This window comes from Prinia subflava, chromosome 3 (assembly GCF_021018805.1).
Source record: "Prinia subflava isolate CZ2003 ecotype Zambia chromosome 3, Cam_Psub_1.2, whole genome shotgun sequence".
Classification (NCBI taxonomy): Eukaryota; Metazoa; Chordata; class Aves; order Passeriformes; family Cisticolidae; genus Prinia; species Prinia subflava.
Genome location: NC_086249.1, coordinates 40,595,017 through 40,613,908, shown reverse-complemented (window position 1 = coordinate 40,613,908; position 18,892 = coordinate 40,595,017). Strand labels below are relative to the sequence as shown.

Here is an 18,892-nt window from a genome sequence, read left to right as displayed (position 1 = left end):
ATATATGTTAATTTTACTGACACTGATTACAGGCTACTCATAAAATAACTGCTACTATTTAAAAAACATAGAATAGCATGCTTCCTTTAAAAAATGAAATGTATTAAATGTGAGGCCTGAACACCTGAAAGTCTCCTTATAGTGGTTTTCCTTGCATTGAATGTGACAATACTGAAAAACGTAATGCCCTTGTGAGATTTAATAAAACAATATTGTGAAAGGAGCTAAATTTGTAAAAGCTATTTGAAAAAGTCTTTAGAGAAGAAAAAACACTGATTTAGTAATGAAAATATAATAGTAAAAGAGAAAGGATCCTTTACATCATGCAATGTCTTGTATTTTAGTCATGGGCTCTGTCAAATTATTTCAGATTTTAATTTGTGTATCCCCAAAGTCTTAAAGCTGTGAACAAGTTAAAAAAAAAATAAAAAATGAATGAATGAATGAATGACACTGGAAAAACTAAGTGGTAACTGAATATCCAATAAAATTCACTTCTAAAAGCAGATAGTAAATACTGATGCCAAATATGCATTCAAAGGTCTGTTGAAGCTGTTGGAATTCAGATATTCCACCAACAGAGGTGCTATTGCAGGATTTCATCAAAACTGGAGAGTACCCTGATGGAATAAAAAAAAATCTATGCAAGTACATATGACAGAGGTGAGTAAGGGGACTTGCTCTTTCAAGCAGGCCAAGCAAGAGTGCAAAGGCTGGATAGAATTGTTCCAGTCATACTCCTGCATCAAGGTTTTCATCTTTCAAATAATCCTCCTCACACACTTTTACCATAAACCAGTTAACAGGAAAAACCTAAGCTTTTGCCAGATATTTGAGAAGGCAATTACAATTATTTTCTGATCCTGAAAAGCAGTGTTTCAGACTTGTCATCATTGCTGTTGGTTGCTTAAGGCTCAGTTACCTTGGTTGCTGCTGATGCTGTTACACTCTGAAGAGCATCTTGAGTTTTACCTCCAATTAATGACGTCTTGTTTACTCTCTCTCTTTGCCTTTGCCGGCATTCCAAGCAGTTCCTCACAGCCACACAACAAACTAAAAGGAGAAATGAAAATGCCACAAATTAGAATATTTTATCAAAATTATATTTATAACATCAATTAGCACTCATTACTAATAGGCAGTAATTTAAAGTTTGATTAAAATTTTGAGAATTGAGAATTACTCACAAATTTTATACCAGGAGGCAGTAAAATTAGCAGTAACATAATAAGTGGTATGAATAATAGTAAACAGTGAAGATAAATGCCATACTATTGCAAAATATATTGAGGTCTACAGTGTCTACACAAGCATCCCACTCTTTATTTTACATAGCCTGTAGAGTCCTACAAATCCATGGCAACTTGGATAAGAAAAACTGCATCATGGAGGTAGCAAAGCAGATTTAAGGAAAAAAAAAATCTTCTGTTTACTGACTTAAATTTAATATTTTTACTCTCCCTGAATACATACAACTTAAAATACATAAGAAAGAACATTTTCAGACATGTCTTTCTTATGACTAAACTGACTCAACCTTAAAAATTTATCAGATCAATAATAAATGGGATTTTTCTTTTACATATCAAATTCTACCTACAAGGTCCTTTCCTACACGTCACTGTTTGATCCATGGCAACTCATTGATCTGTAAGTAACTATTTAATACATCCTGTCTGCTGACTTACCAAGCCTTAGGCACTGTCGCATTAGCCCTCCAGAAGACATGTTTTTTTCAGCTTCAATCTCACTAAAATTTAGAGAACTGGCAAATACTAGCACATCAACCATTGCCATCAGACGGCTGAGAAACGTTACTGCTGTCTCTGCCGACATTCCTTGTGTCACTTCAATATTTTCCAATTCAGTCTTTAAAAGGAGATAATTGAATTAAACAGTTTGAACACAACTGAAATATAAAGACAGCAACATACACATAGAAATCTAAATTGTTATGCTTAATGGTGGATAGATTGAAAAGCTTTTTAAAAATCTCCTACTGACACCATTAACATAAGCTGTGAGTGAAATTCAAAGTAAGGCAGCATGAAGAGTAAGAAAATTATTTACACATTGTAATAGATGAGAAAAAGTCTAATATAAATAAGAAAGTTATTAGCAATTACAGAAAGACAAAGTAAGGGCAGATAATAAAACAATGCATGGTGTAAAAGGGTGCAACATATTCTTATGTTCTTCCATAGGCTACGCAAACAGGTACCACATTAAAGGAATTACTCTGTGTATAGTTTTACTTTTCTACATTCCTTTAGATAAACAGGCAAATATGAGGGGTGGAGTGGGAAAAAGCATACAGTTTTGCACTCTGTCTCTATGAATCAATTTTCCCTGGAATGTTTAGAGTATATAGAATCCTGACAGAGTCCAATTCTCCAATTATGTTTGCTACCTCACAACAAAAACAGAGGGAAAGCAAAAAGGGACAAGTGGCATGGCATGCAGCTCACATGTCCCAGAGAGTTGCTGTTTCTTTCCCAATGTATTATTGGACTCTCCTTAGTGAGAATTGGCAGAAAATTTCTGAATGAATTCAATATTTCTGAAAGCTAAAATGCTTTTCTCCAAAAAGACATTTAGATGTCCAGAATCGTGTTTTCAAATGCCTTCAGGTATTTAACAGTGCGGATAAGTGAGGAAACAGTCAGCTTAATCCAAAAAACAAATATCTGCTTAAACACTTCTACCTCTGGAGCTAGGCAAACTGAAAACAGGAATGTATACTTGTCTGCATCCAGAATTATATGCCTAAACATTATCTTAAAATTTGTTTAAAGGTGGCTGATTCTTACTGATTGTCAACAAGGCTTTCCAATTGAAAGGCTTTAGTCCCTTTGAAAAGTACTTTCATTGTGCTTCTCTACTTTCATTAATTTGCTTAGAATTATTTATTTTAAAAAATATACATTTTATGCTCTTAAGGTAATTTGCTTCCAAAGGAAATAAAAAATAAAGAAAACAAAAAATTCCTTTATTTCCATACCCCTAAAACATTACTAGCCTCACTCATGGCTTAATTTTAAGAATATTTTTACATCCAAAATTATAGAAGTGCAAACTGTGCCAAACAGTATTAAGGAAACAATTGTTTTGAAAGATGAAAGATACCAAGTGGCATGTGTCACCATAATGATAGATAGCCCTTGGTTTAATTTCTCTTAAGGATGTAGTATGTCAGCCACATGAGTGATTTGGGAAGGGCTGTCATCTGTCTGAACTGCCCAATAATATTAGAAAAATAGTAAAATGACAACTCTCAGAAGCAAGATTTTCAGTCTATCTCCTATCTTCTTTGGCCAGGGCTCCCCTGTTTAGTTTGTGCTGTGTTCCTACCTTTCGGAAAACTAGGTTGCTAGGATTTTTATAAAAGACTGGAAGAAGATTTTTTGAAAGCACCCACCCAGAGAAAAAATATTTGCAAAAATCTATAGCCATAACAGTCTGCTAGAAAAACTCATATATGGTTATGAAAACTTGAACTCTGAAATCATGCCTGAAATCAGGCTTGCTTGCAGCCAGTTGACTGCCTGATGTTGATTTTTATCAAGTTTCAACTGTATTGTGCCAATCATAGTCTTAAACCTTTCAGAATATCTATTGCTTTTTCATTTTTTGCAAGTTATGTAGTAAATTTAAAATGACTGACAGTTTTTTACACCAAACTTACCATCACTTCTACCTGTTAAATACAGCACACTGGTATTGTCATAGTGTCTAAAATATATTCCATTATTGATCAAGCTGCCTTCTAGCATCACCAATATTCTATATACTGTTGTCTCTCAAACTCATTGAAAAGTGGACTGGTCACCATCCCCTAACTACTCGGTGTAATTTAAGAGCAGTGCAAAGCCTCCCATACAATGAACACGTTCATAACATAAAGAGTTTCTCTACTGACAACTGCATTTATAACTTAAATGAGCTCACAGCCCTGACTACATTCAGTCCAGGAGCTAACAGCAAACACCATAATTGACAATGCATTAGGTTATTAAGGGAAATATGGTAGGAAAAGTTAATTACTACATCTAATATACTCCTAGACATCCCACCGTATAATATAGGAAAATAATAGGAAGAATAACAATAGCAAAAAAAGCCAAAATATCAAATGATCAAAAATAAGGTATTTTTGAAAATACAAAAAACTGAAACTTACAGCAGAAATACTAACCTTAGAACCCTGGACATGCAACAGACAAAACAGACAACAGATCACAACAATAAAAGAAAAAGAAAATTATTTAAGTTAACTAAAAATACAAGGTAAATTGAAACAAATTAGTATCTTAGTATACATTTGTTTAATTTATATTTAAAACAGCAAAGCATGAGCATTTGAAAATAAAGACTTGTTAAAGATAGCTATGCACAAGGAAAACTTTAAATCTTGTACTATTATAGAGTTTATGTAAACACTGATTCTTCCAAAGCGACATACATATTTTATGTAGTACATAAAATAATTTTTTGAAGCAATGCAAAACAAATTAATGTTTTAACTAATTATATAGATATGAGAATTTTACAACAAGCCATTCAACTAAATGTAATAAAGTAGTTAATCCTTTTATGAGCAGGCAAACATGTTTAAAATGCTTTGAAAAAACAAATATGAATTACATCAAGCAACCTCATGCATAATGCTCTTCCAATGGATACACTACAAGATAGGTCATTATAACATTACATTTGGGTGTGAATTCTTCAACCTAAACCAATATCAAACTAGATATGACAATGTTTTTAAACCACAGGGGAAAAAAAAAAAATCACAATTTACTAAGACACTCAGACTGAGTTGTCAAATTCAAATTTCATTGTTCACAATTAAATATGTTTGTTAGCTTTTAATTGTTTAGTTTTAGGTAGAACCACTTTATTATCACAGTGGGCTAGGAACTAACTCTTAACTTTTCACTGGTTCTGTTTTAAAAATAGAAAGAAATTTCAGAGTATGTCAGTTATCATTGCTATAATTTAGGCAGTGGAAAAACCTAGTCTAACAAAAAGGAAACCAAGCTGAAATGAACTGTTTTCTTCCCTCTTGGGGCAGAAAACACCACGCTCAACCAATTTTTAAATGTGTCTTCATCTTCTGGTAGCTGCATACAACTGGAGAATTAACCTGTGGCTATTATCTCTAAATTACTAGCTGACAATTTTCATATCAGTTTTACCACTTTTGATTCTCAGAATTGTTGTAGAGCACACAGCACCTGTGGAGCCACACAAGTCCTGAGCAGGATAATGCTAACACCATACATAGGTCATACACCTCAGCTTTTAATCCACAGACCTAATGAGGCCTTCATTAAATGTTTAATGGAGTTTTTTGGACAGCTCATGTAACACCAGCAGCTCTCAGATCACAATTTGAAAGCTGATATTTTGAATTCTGCAAGTAAGAAGCTGAATTATAGACTTCTTAGCATAATTGGAAAAACAAACTGATTGCAAGGGGTCTGGAAATTTGTTCCAAATTGTCACATATATTTAAACTCCTCAAATTTCTTTTGCCTTGCTCAATGTCCTCAAGTCCTTGTCACAGCTGCTGTCCTTGTAGCAAGCAGTGATTACTTCCAATTGCTAGCTTATACACAAAATGTTTTAACTGTAAACCTGCTTCTATTAACAGAAATCATCTTCTGCAAAACTTCTCCCTTACAGGGCCTGTTTTTCACACTTCCACAACATCTTAATAATGTCGCCTTTATGGTTGCAATTATTTTTAGAAAACCTCAAAGACATCTCCAACAGAAAGGAGAAAATAAAAGGAAATCAGTATTTTGTATTTTATGACCTCCCCATAATTGTAGCAGTTATCTAATAGTCCCAATTTAATATACTAGACACCAGAATTAAAAGTAGAAGACACTCCATATTATATTGTAAACCAAAAAAAAGTGCTCATATTTTTTGTTAATATTTGCTTGCCTTGCAAATTGTTTCATAATACACAATTGGCAACACTTTAAAAACACCAGCAATTGAAACTAGTCCATGTACAGACCCTGGAATAGAGGTAGTATAGAACTGAAACTGAGTGAAATATTAAAAATTGTGGGAATAGATTATTGTGAATTACAGTAAACTTTGCCCTGTGTGCCACACAAACATATAACCTTAAAGTTTTCTACTCGCACCATCCTAGTCTGGATTAAGAAAAAAGAAATAAATAAAAACCAGACCAAAAAGAAAAAAAAGGAAACCACACAAGATAAAAGGCAGATATCTATTAAAAGAGTTCCACAATGAAGGAATTCCATATTTAAGACTGCCTGTTCTACATCAGGCTAGGAATCATGCAGTAATCTTCCACCCAGTCCAGAAGAATTGCCATTTCACTCCAAATCTGAACTATGCAAAGGAAAAATGTCTTTTTGAAATTGGAGGTTTTTCAAATATTAATCTTTTTAAGGAAACTGTGTCAGTACCATGACTTTTTAGCAAGGGAGGGAACACAATACAGAATCTGTTGCACAAAAGAAAAAAAAAGCAAAACTGCAATTGCTCCAGAATTCTGAAAGTCATTTTGCTAAATTTATCCTTGGCTCTTTTCTTCAAATAGACTTAATTAATTCAAGCATCTGATATTCCTCATCTGTTCAACTAATGAGAAATAGGTGAAGTGCTTTATAAAAATCAGAGGCAATGGGATACATGTAAGACCAACTATATGGCAGATTGTTGAGAAGAGAGTTTTGCAGCAGAATTTAGGGCTGCTTAAGAATGAGTGGTCCAGAATGAACTTAGATTTGCTTCAATTCTGACTGATTCACTGAATTCTAGAAACTGTGCACAGGCAGGACTGTGAGACAGTTGAAAAAGGAACTGTGTGCTTCTGTCTCTCTCCATTAGAAAACAAGCTATCTCATAAAAAGAAACTGGATTGAGCTGCAGGTTAACAATCATTCTAGTTGGACCCTACAGGGATCTGGTAGATGTCTACACCAGAGATATGTGAATCATTTGCTTCTGTTGAGTAGATCTCCACTGACTAGAAATCCAGGCCACATGTGACTACTCAAAGTGAATACTGAGATTTACCCCAATCTCTTCATGAATTCCAACCCTGTTTCAATCATCCCAAAGTTAAAGGGTGGAATGACCTTTACTGTCTGCTCTATAGTCTTTCTGCTTTCATGTTTCATTATTCAAGACCAAAAAGTAAATTAACTTTTTATAAGCAGATGTAAATACATGACCTATACCACAAATAAACTATACTAAGAGGAAATACTTAGTATATAGTACAGTATATAGTATATACAGTATAGTATATAATAGTAAGAACTAGTGTTTTAAAATTTCAATATGAGCCCCAAAAGACCATCAGAGGGAATATCAGAGTGTCACGATTCATGAAAGTGAAGAAGGAAGAAATTAAGTAAAAATGAGCTCACATTTGTTGATAAATTGAATATATGTATTCTACAGGATCTACAAAATGTGAAGGTTTTGACACTCCAGAAAAGCTCTGCAGAACAGAGATATGGAGGATCAGAGACTAAACAAGAGGAAGACGGTGTGGATTCAAACAGGCACACCAGGAGATATGACTCAATCCTACAAAGTCATAAAAGATATGGAGCTGAATAAAGACATGATTAACCACTCTTTTCATAGCATAAACAGTAAAGCACATAGTGACTTTATGCACTTAAGCAGGCTTAAGAAAAAGAAAGACAAGAAGTGCTTCGAAGGTTATATAATTGCTTTGTCAGGCTCAGTGCCATAGGATATTATGGAAGCTAAAAGCATAAGTAGCTTCAAAAAAGATTAGATAAAGTCTAGAAGGATGAATTCCTCAGTGGTTATTAAATATGACAGCTCAAACACCCTTTCTAGTTGTTAAACTCCTAAATGCTGAAACAGAGTGTTAGTAGAGCAATCAATATGCTTGCTCAGACTTCTGCATCTTGATGTAAGCTGCAGTCACTGTTGGTGGCAGAATGCTAAAGCAGACGGGCAATTGGGCTGACCCAGTGAGGCAGCTTATGTAGCCTGTGAACAGCTTCCCTTATTCTTTCTTCCTTACTCCTCTTTCAGAAGAGTAGTGCCATACGGCTTGAGAGGACTTCTAATACAATGCCCAATTTCAATTACAGAACTACAGAGATAAACAGAATGGTAGGGGCTGGAAGGGACTCAGGAGGTGCAACACAATAATTGAACTCTGTATGGTGTGGATAGAAAGTTATTCATTAATGTAATTAAGTACAACACAGTAAGTTCCACATGGAAATCAAGAAACACTTCCATGGTGAGGCTGACTGAGCACTGACAAATTGTTCAGCCAGGTGATGGAGTCTCTGTCCTCAGAGAAAGTGAAAAGCTGTCTAAACAGAGTTCTGGACAACAGGCTGTGGATAGCCCTGCTTGAGCTTGGGTGTTGGACCAAGTGACCTCCTGCATTTCCTTTCGAGCCTCAGCCATTCTGTGACTCTGTGAGTCTTTGAATCAGTGAAGGAGAAAGCTTACTGGTTCTTTCCCCCTTTAAGAGTTACTCTGGCAGAAAGTAGCCAGAAGCAGGCCTGCTGTAAGTGTTTTTATGCAGTGGAGATGTCATATCAATCTTCCAGTTTCAAACATCTTCTCTCTTCCATTAGCAGCTTCTAGAAGGAGGAGGGTGAGACAGCCTTTTATAACTGATTGCTTTCAGTGGCCTACTTTGCCCTTTCAAGACTGAGAATAAATATATTCTGAGCCAGCAATCCATCTGCTTCTCCACTGCAGTTCAAGGATGCACAAGCACTAGAAGTCCGAGAATCAGTATGAAACTTCTTTTCATTCATCGTATGATGGATATTCACAAGTGGTCTGATGCCCAGCAGGGCATCCGCTCCCTTCAAAACTGTGATTCAGAACAAGACTGAGGGAGAGGATGTGCTCTGAGGAGGGAGGATGGGCTGCACCCTTCATATCTGTCACAGTGATGAATAAATCCACCTTCCCTTTAGTCTTTATGGATGGGCAATGAGGAAGTAGAATGGAGTTGAATGGGCAGGACTAATCCTTGTTTGTTTATTTTAATTTGACACAGTAGGATTCATTCAGTTTGAAGCCAAAAACCAAATTTTAAGTGAATTACTTTATTTCACAATTTATTTTTGTTTTATTGACCTATACAGATGGTAAAATGAAGCATTCAAGTAATACACACACAGAGTCCTCATGTAGTGGAGAAACATGTGCATAATACCTAAATTTGAAAATATAGTCTTTTGTATAAGTGCATGAAAATCATGCTACTGAGCAAGGCAGTAATGACACACAATTATTAAAGCTGTGTCAGGTAACTAGCTATATAGACACACATACACAATCCAAAATAAATAGAGGACAACAGTGAACGTCAAAATTATTATTCCATGGAATGGTTCTGCAGTGTCATAACCAGGACAAGAGTCAAAACCCAGAAAGAGCATTCAGTGGAACTGCAGTCTAATTAATGTTGTGTCTGTTTTATATTTTTAATAAGAGATGTAAAAACACCATCATTTTCAAATGATGTCTAAAATGTTTGCTTTAAAAAAATATCCCCCAGTATCTTTATCTTTGCTCTAAAGAATGATAGTGCAGCTTGTGCTTCTAGATGGCTCAGTGTGTACTCACTCATACTTGTCAATATTTACAATGAAGACATTGCAAAATCAGGACCCTAATGTTTATTCTTGTGACTACAGACAATTGTAGCCTTTAACTTTTGCTTATAGCAAATATTTTTCCAGTTAACACAGTGAAAATAGTAAAGAGACAGCATTTTATCATTAATTTCCTGTCTGAAAATCACATTATTGTTTAGCAAATTGCCAGCCCATACATTCATACCACTCAAATAAAATCTGCAAAAATGGGCTCTCTAACTAGAAGTAACAGTAAAGAAAAGGTAAAGTAATCTCAGTAGCTGAATGGCTAAAAAAAGAGAATTGAGCTTTTTTGCAAACTAAATTTGCAGTCTCCTGTGCCTATTAGCTACATTATTTCAGAGGAGTCTTTGTTCTTTCTGGGTCTGATTACCTCTTCTTTCAAAGACCAATATTAACTACAGAAATTTTTTACAGGATGCTCAAGATGAAATTTAGTGTGAAAGAAATAGTCACAGATATTAAATGCACAGACAAGGCATTCCATTCAAATAACAGAATTATTCTTGCCAATAATGCAATATTTATAAAGTATTTCTCCCTTTTTAGTGATGATACTCTGCCTGTCTGAGCTTTAATCTGCTAACAACTTACAACTTTGAGGGGATAAAAATATCAGTTATTTTCAATACATTTTCAATACAAGATGGAAAAAAAAAAGGTGAAAGGACCTACTGGACCTACTGAAGGAAGAAGTAAACAGAATACAGAAGGGATGACTTCTAGTCTCATTTTACATGCAAACTGACAGTAGCCATGCAAAAAAGGTTTATGAAGATCAATGAGCAGACATCATAAAGCAAGCTGTTTTGTTACAGGAATCATTTTCTTAATGGTAATCCCTTCAAATGAAATATTAAATAACTATTAAATATTATTCTTACTAAGTACTACTTCTCTGATAAGATTAGCATTTCAAATGCAAAATGTTATAAAAATTATTTATATCAAAGTATAACAGTTTGATTACAAATTTTAATTTTTGAAGGAATTAGCAGAAAGGGGACAGGAGTCCCTAAAGAAGAGTCAGCTGAAAATAGTTGTTTGCACTATTAACAACAATTTCTAATATGACCACTAGGTGGAAATATTGTACTTACAGTTGGGGATGTGGCTGCTGACAGCAGTGGTAAAATTCCTCCACAAGCAATAATAATATTGTCTACCATCTGGGAAATGAGGTGTATTGTGTTGTGTACAAAAATAATATTTTCATTGCTATTGACAAAGTCCATCACAGACTTTGTGGAGTGACTGCAAGGACAGAAGAAAATATGGATTAAAAACAAACAATTAAAATAAATTTTAGATAAACACATTCTTTGCAACCATACTGTGAATGTTTCTTTGATAAAAAGGAAAAATCTGGTCTACAAAACTTTGCATGTAAATTGTCTAAAAATATCAATAAGGCTAGTCTAATGAACAAATTGATTGCTATCTCTTTTTGCACAGGATTCAAATGCTTGGCTGAGAACATCTTCTAACCTTTTATTCCCATCAACCAGTACTTCACTTCACAGGCAGTTCTGCTGAAAGCAGTGGTGTTGTTTCTGCAGCATGAAAGCAACTATTTAATATTGAGTTCACCATGCTGCACCAGTGCCATTTGAAGCACCCTTGATAACAGCTGATGATAACACCTGCTACTGTTTTAAAGAAAAAACTTGATAACATGGCCATAACTTGATTTAATATTAACTTTGTTAACTGATAATAAACCTAGCATTAGTAATAGCTCTTCAAGCCACAGATGCTGGCAAGATTAGGTGAAATCTCAGTAACTCCTAATTGGTGAGCAATTGCCCAATGAAACAGTCATTTTCCAAAAATATAAAACCTCTGTGTTAAAATACTGAGGAATGCTCTGTCTATAAGTATGGTGTTTCCTCAAAGTGACATCTGTTGGCAGCCAGCAAACAAAAATTAAAGGCTTCAACTGAAAACATACAATATGACATTTATCCTTCAAGCATTATCTAAACACAAAACCCTGTCCCATATAATTGGCCAAAAGCAAAACATCAAAATCATCTATTTCCAAGTGAGTATCACAGAACTGTTCACCAAACTGCAAATTAAATGTAATATAAATTGCTCTTCTGGTAAGACTACGCTCAAGTTTTGTCAAAATGAACTATTCTGTAGTGGAAATTAGAGTAAATTGCCTCTCTTACATTGTGGTTAGAGTACCTCTGTTAACATGTACAAAATGTACAAAAACACTAGGAAATCACATTGCTGTCATAAAATATTATGTGGTCACCAAGACTAAACCCAACCAGGAGCTGGCATGCAAAAGAAAATTTGTCAATAGAGTGTTTCCTTGGAAAATGTTATAGGAAAGTGATTTTATTTATATACCTTGCAGGTAGAGAAACTCTTTTAACTGATCAGATAGGAAAATGGCCATTAGCAGAAGTTGTCCTGTCTGGAACAGGGGCTATAGATTCTAATGCTAAATATAAGCTGGAAGAGCTGCTCAGTTTGTTCAGGTATTCAGGATTTATACAATTCCTCAAGAAAACAGGAATTACTACCTGTGAAATAGAGCTGTTCCAGGCTGGGAAGGAGGAAAAAGAGAAGGTAGAAGACACAGAGAGGCACTGCAGCTGACACCAACTCTTTTCCTTCCCACCATCCCAGTAACATCCCCTCTCCAACACACCTAATTTTTCCTTATTGATGGAAACACAAACCAGGAGTTAAAGAAGAAACAGGGACCCACCTTCTCCAGACATGTACATCTGTTTCTAGTGCAAAAAGCAAGTCTGTCAGGAGCCGCTGGTGCATGGGAGACCATTTAAACTCTGGAATACGAAACATAGTTGTGCGTGGACCTGGACTGAACTGCCGCCGCTGCTCTTCCGTCATTGGCATTCCTCGAAATCCCAGGTCAACCCGTAAATCCCGGTCTTGCTGAGTGACGGATCGACCCTGTATTGCCTACATCAACACAACAAGAGGTTCAAAAATGATGTTAACTTTATCCAGTGTGTTTTTGAATGCAATACACAATCTGAGAAAGGAGGGGATAAAACAATGCGGCCACAAACCACAGGAGAGATTGATACTCCAATGAGCTGCTCCAAGTCAAATCAATCAGTGCTGAGGGGCTGTGCCTGGCCCCCTTTTCAGCTACTCACCAGGCTTTTACTCTCAGTTATTTACTTGAAGCAGAAAAGACCAAATGTAGTCCATTCAAGGTCAGTGACAAGACTTTATTGATATGTAACAATTATATTTTGGGCAAATAACACAATTTTCTTTGAAGATTTGACTGAAAATATGGAAAAACTACATAGTGATGGCTTCAAGGAATGTGTATTTTTGGACGGCTCCTCATTTTTCAAAACCAATTTACTTATCTGCTCTTTTTAGCAGGAACATTAGAGAATTACATCTACTCTCCCAAATCCCATTTTGCCAATTTAAAAAGAAAAGAAAACTTTGCAAAAACAATTATCTTAGCAATGTAAAAATGGACATAGCACTGGAGTTGAGCTGAAAAGCTTCATGTTTATTTAGTTAGATCTTGATCTCCTGAAGCCAGTATTATGACAGCAGGAAAGGTTTCCTTTATATAATTTGACCTCTTGGAACTCTTATTACAGTTGATTGCATTTCCTATGTTTTTCTTAGAGTTATCTGTAAATGATTAATTTCTTTATTTTCTTAGACTTATCTAAGATTTTAATTTTTTACATGAATCTTCTGCATAGTGCTTTCAAATGTATTTTCTGTTATTTTCTAGTTAGAAACATAGGAAAGAGTGAATTTGATATTCTTCAATATTTGATCTATTATTAATAAAGGCATTAACTGTTCTTAAAAGTAAGCAGTAGTTCCCATCTCTACTGCACAGTTTGTTTGCTTTCTTAAAGTCCATTGAATAAAAGGGAGTTATTTCTTTCTGACAAGGCAGGGAGATGATTGTGGACCTATTTCTAGAGAATTTGAGCTTAGCAACTCCAGTCAAATACATTCTCCTTCAGGTACAACTGCAGGTAACCCTCATGCCAGCAGCAACAATGGTATCATAACTGTAACATAACAGAGGAGCTTTTCTCTGGCCAATAATACTGTATCTACAAGAACTGGCTTTGATGTGCATTGCCACTGCTTAAACAAGCATGAAACATTAGGTATCTCCACTTAGGTGGCTGGTCTTTAAGTAATTTTCAGTGCTTTCAGTGGCCTTAAGGTGATGCAGTTACCACACCTACAGCAATCAAAACTCCAACTGCCAGCTCCACTGCAGACATGCTAAACCAAAACTTCTCATTATTCACAAAAACAATAATTCTCCATTTATATTTCATTTAATAACTACTTTTTTTTTTTTTAATTACAGTAATCTTCATTTTAAGAAAAAATATTTAACCATGGACAGGCTTAGAGTTCACAGCACACAAAGATGAGATTAGAAGATAAATTTCTGCTGGTTGTTCAGTTGATAATTCTTTTTAAGAACATTATTTAAAAGGGACATTAATGCTCACATTCATTGTAGTTTATCATTGATTTTAGTGGGAAATAACTAATTTAAGTAGTATATGCAATATATATTTTCTGTGCAGTCATGAAAGATTTAATGTTATGGCATTTTCAAAGAAAATGGGCCTGGAAGATGTACATTTTTTGTATAATTAAAGGAACACACTTCAAATATCTCTCGGATCTCATACTATTAATCTTCTCCTCAGCAATGAGCAATGATTACATCAGACACATACATGGCTACTAGAAATTTACCTGGGTTGTGGTAGTTGTCTGGATCTTCCGTATCTCCTTCCCTGCCTCCTTACCATCATCAGATCTTTCTGTATCTGATATTATACTTCCTGCATCAACATTAGGTACAGTTTTGCTACCAGAAGACTCTGTCTCAAGAGTTGTGGCAGTCATTTCAGCATATTCCAATCCTTTAGATGATGAAGACAACTCCCTCTCAGAAATGCTATTCATTCCATCTGAAGTGGTGTGAATCTTGAACTCTTTGTCCTCTATTATACTTGAAGCACAAGTTATATCTACACTACTTGTCATATGTGCAAGCAACCCCAAATCATCATTTACACCCAGATGCATCTGTGTCTCTTGCACATTTGGAATGGCAATGTGATTACTTGAAAGTTCAGGAAGGAGTTTCTCCTCCTGACTAGGTATTTTATCAAAGAGAAATGAGGTATTGTTAGTAGAAGGTTCATCTTTCTCATCAGCCAGAGTTATTAATGGACCATTATCTTTTTCTTCATTCTTCTTAATAATACCCACACTTCCATGAACATTGTTTTGGAGCTTCTCAACAGCTGCACTATATACATTATCTAGAAGAGATTCCACTTCTACTAAAGCACCATTTTCTCCAGTTCCCAATGTCTCTGGTGACAAATCCATATCATCGAGTTTTACTTCAGTAGCTTCTACTTTTTCAGCTTTTATATCAACTAAAAGGTCATGAACTTCCACATGCACTCCTCCTCCTCCAGGTCTCTCAGCAGTTCCAAGCACATCATCTGACACCTTTGTAGCCATGAGCAAGTCCCTCGTATCTGTATTGACAGGGTAATCAGTCTCACTTTCCGGGCTTTGACTTTGTGAAAGATCTTCTATCTCTCGAATTTCCATTCCGCCTTTTGCTCCTGTTGTCTGAGAGGAAAGACCTGAGATGGTGCTCACATTCCCCTTCTTTCCCTTCTTTATGTTTTCTTCCTCTTGCCTTTGATACTCCTCATACATTTTTGCTAGATATTCCTTATGAGCTTCATATGTGACCTTAAGAAGAGAACAACAGATTATGTGGATGAATATACGCCAGATGAACAGGCCAAAATCTGGTAAGATTTTTAGGAACATATTAAGTACAGCTTACAAAGTGTTTGATAAGAAAAAAAGCCACCCCTTGCCATGAATAGTGAGGGCCACCAGATGGCACTAAATCATTTTACATCTTATATTGCTCTATTGCTACGGCCTTTGGAGGTTACCAGTATTTAAAAAAACATCTATGGGCTGTTTCTTACCTTGGAATGGGCTATAGAAAGAGTATCCACCCAAACTCTCCAGCCTCCCCATTCATATTTTATTGCATGGTACAAGAGAATACGGAAAATGTTGTAAACCATCTCTGTTATCTTCTGTTCTTCTGAGTTCTTAGGATTAATGTATCCCAGAGAAAACATCCAGTCCTGCCACACTGAACACTGAAGTAAACATCTAAAGTGAAATAATTAGTTCAAAATATATCCAAACAAAGCTTCTTCATTTTAACATTACCATGGTTAAGATGGGAAGAACATCATCTCTTAAAATCAATCCAATGTTAGGAATAAACTTAAAATTACTTCAGTATGAAAAAAAAGTAAAGTATACTATAGAGGAGAATCCAGTATCAGTTACTGAACTAAGAAACGTTACTACAAATGTATTAAATTCATTTTAAATATATTTAATTAATTACAGAGTATAAAACTCCACATAGAATATACCAAACTGCTGTTACCCAGAAATCAGTGAGGAGAAAATACTATTTGTATTGACATACCTTCTGTTTTCACGGCTATTACTAAAGAGTTTTATCATATCAGATAAGAACAAACGTCGAACTTCCATCAGCTCTGCACTTGGTGTAGAATTTTTTAACAGCGTTGCCACCACCTTAAGAATCACTTTGAAAGAATAAATTAGTTATATAAAGCACTTTGCCAATGTTTAAAAAAAGAAACAGTTGCTGACAGCCATTAATGTAAGACGTGATTGAAACCCATAGGTATCTAAGATACATGAATGAATTGTTCTCACTTTCTGAACCATCATTTCAAAAAACCCCACAGCCTCTAGGTGACACATTTATCAAATGAACACAATACATTGTCCTTACTTGGATTCTGAATTTTCACTGTTGAATCTGGCTCTGGATGTGGTTTATGAACAACTTGGGTGCATACTTGTTCTGTCAAAATCTAAAACAGAATATTAACTTTCTTTTACCATTTTTTTAATCAAACACTACAGTATTTCATTTTAAAAGTTCATTTTAAAATTTGTTAAGAACATTTACCATGGCTACACACAATGCCATATTAAAAATTTTAGGTTAAATATTTTAAATCTTGAAGAATGGAATAAAGGAATTCCTCTGTGGAGGGATAAAGATTTTCACGGTTCATAGCTGATTAGCTAAACTTTGCCTAAATATACACTAATGGTATTTTAAAGATATTCCATTTGCATTTCTCATATTGTTACACATTCACAGATCAAAATATGTTTCAGAAGGAATATACATCAACAATTATTCTCACACATTTCACCAAAATCAAAACAAATAATTAATAAAACGGGGTTTGGTTTCCTCCAGCTAGTAAAGAGTAAGAGTCAGAGACATCATTCCACAGGAATAATCCTGGGAGTTCACATAATGAGGAAGACCGAGCATTCTCCTGCTGCTTGAATTGTACCTGACAACCTAATTAGTCTGTATTGAGGCAACACCACAAACCTTTCACACTGGGATACCTGTCACTGGATGTGTGTATGCAACTTTATTTTTGAGAACAAGTAAAAAATTCAATGAGAACTCATAGCAAATACATTCAAGTAAATGCATTTCAAAATAGAGTAAATTCACTAGCAATACATATTTTAAAGAAGAACTTTAGCTCTCTCATTAGAAAAACAATCAAACTAATGTCAGTCATAAACACAGTATCTTACAATAGGTCTTTACATATTGATGTTTAAAATAGAATGCAAGTATGCCCCTGCTTTATATGAGAGAATATGGAAAATATCTATTCCTTAGCATCAGCTTGTTAGCAAATCTGTAATTACAGCACTTAACCCCTTTTTTCTCCTTTCCTCTGGGCTATTTTCTCAAATGTAAATGCCTCTGGATGCTGAACTCCATGAGGACCTTTGATTTTGTCAATGAGATATGCATTTTCTGAGAATACCAATCACAGAAGCTCTCAGAAAAATGAATACAGGAACTAGACTCTGAGGCTCAATTGCCAAGCCATAAAAGGTAATTTGCAATAAAAAAGAATTTGGATCTAAGCCACTGGCAAATAGATGACATTTAGGTTTTTACAATCATTGGAGAATAATTTTCAACATTACTCTAGACTCAGAACCCTGAAAACCAAGCACACTTCTAGTCTCTTTTTTCTTTTCTGGACCCTGAGTATCTAGCATTAACTCTAGTTGTGACTAAAAAAATACTAAAAATCTTTTTAGTTCATAAGATTTTCAGAAATTGCAGAAGATTCTATTCTAAGTCACCATTTTAGTAATAATTGAAGACTGGACATGAGATTTATGTGTTGTGCAGGCATGATGACATGGGTTTCAACCAACTTGATGTTCTCAGTATTTTGCTTTCACAAAATTGCTCTTCATCGAAAACGAAGCTTCTACAAGAACCTGGTAGAACAGCTGAATGCTTTAGGGGATCATACTTATTCACCTTAAGCAGTATCTGCTACATAAAAGTGGCTTTGTTAGATATCATTTGGCATAGTTAAAAAAACCAAAAAAACAGCACTCTTCAAAGTTTTGTAAACTTAAAATGAGACACATGAAAAAGAAACAAAAGAGAGGCATCTCTGACTTCAGAACTTTCCATTCCAATGAAAACAAACTCTCCAAACAATGGAGAACTATGAGCAAATGGAGGTCTCCAGTAGCTGGTGTGGTTTATTTTTTTTTTTTTTTTTTTTTTTTGTGAAAAGTTATGAACATCCTAAGTAACAGGATCTCTTCCATCAGAAGTGGGAGGTTTTATAGAGCCTATGTAAAAATTATGAGATTGTTAATAAAAACATCTAAAACATGGCAAAATACATTGTGAACCAACAAGTACTTTCTCAACATTTCTCAATATTTTCTCAAAAGTCTTGAGAATCAGGATATTATAAAGCAGATATTTTTAAGTCCTCTATGTACAGCAGAAACAACAATCTTTACATTTAAGAATTTGTACCTCATAAAGTGTGTTATATGTTGTAACGGTCACTGTATTTGTGTGCAGCATCAACCTTTCTCCAAGAAGTGTGAAAAGACTGTGAGTATGCATGATTTCAACCTTTCTCCTGCAAGAGAAAGCAAAAGCATTAGGCACATGATGAGCATTTTAAGTAAATGCAAGATAAAACCCAAAAGCCCAACGTTTTGATACTGTACTAAAAAGCTCCCAAGCTTGTTATTTCATAAATATT

General features: G+C 34.9%; 1 protein-coding gene across 2 annotated transcripts in view; it reads right to left on the bottom strand.

The window, feature by feature from the left end:
• The window catches only part of NBEA (neurobeachin), a 458,593-nt gene that overhangs the window by 297,922 nt on the left and 141,779 nt on the right, over positions 1–18,892 (bottom strand). For both annotated transcript variants that reach the window (XM_063394796.1, XM_063394797.1), the window contains exons 18-27: positions 18,658–18,766; positions 16,555–16,636; positions 16,219–16,342; positions 15,698–15,890; positions 14,427–15,449; positions 12,400–12,617; positions 10,772–10,925; positions 4,181–4,204; positions 1,689–1,869; positions 923–1,053 (exon numbers count right to left, since the gene is read on the bottom strand). In XM_063394796.1, coding sequence (XP_063250866.1) covers positions 923–1,053; positions 1,689–1,869; positions 4,181–4,204; positions 10,772–10,925; positions 12,400–12,617; positions 14,427–15,449; positions 15,698–15,890; positions 16,219–16,342; positions 16,555–16,636; positions 18,658–18,766 — 2,239 coding nt within the window. The remainder of the gene's footprint in view (positions 1–922; positions 1,054–1,688; positions 1,870–4,180; positions 4,205–10,771; positions 10,926–12,399; positions 12,618–14,426; positions 15,450–15,697; positions 15,891–16,218; positions 16,343–16,554; positions 16,637–18,657; positions 18,767–18,892) is intronic.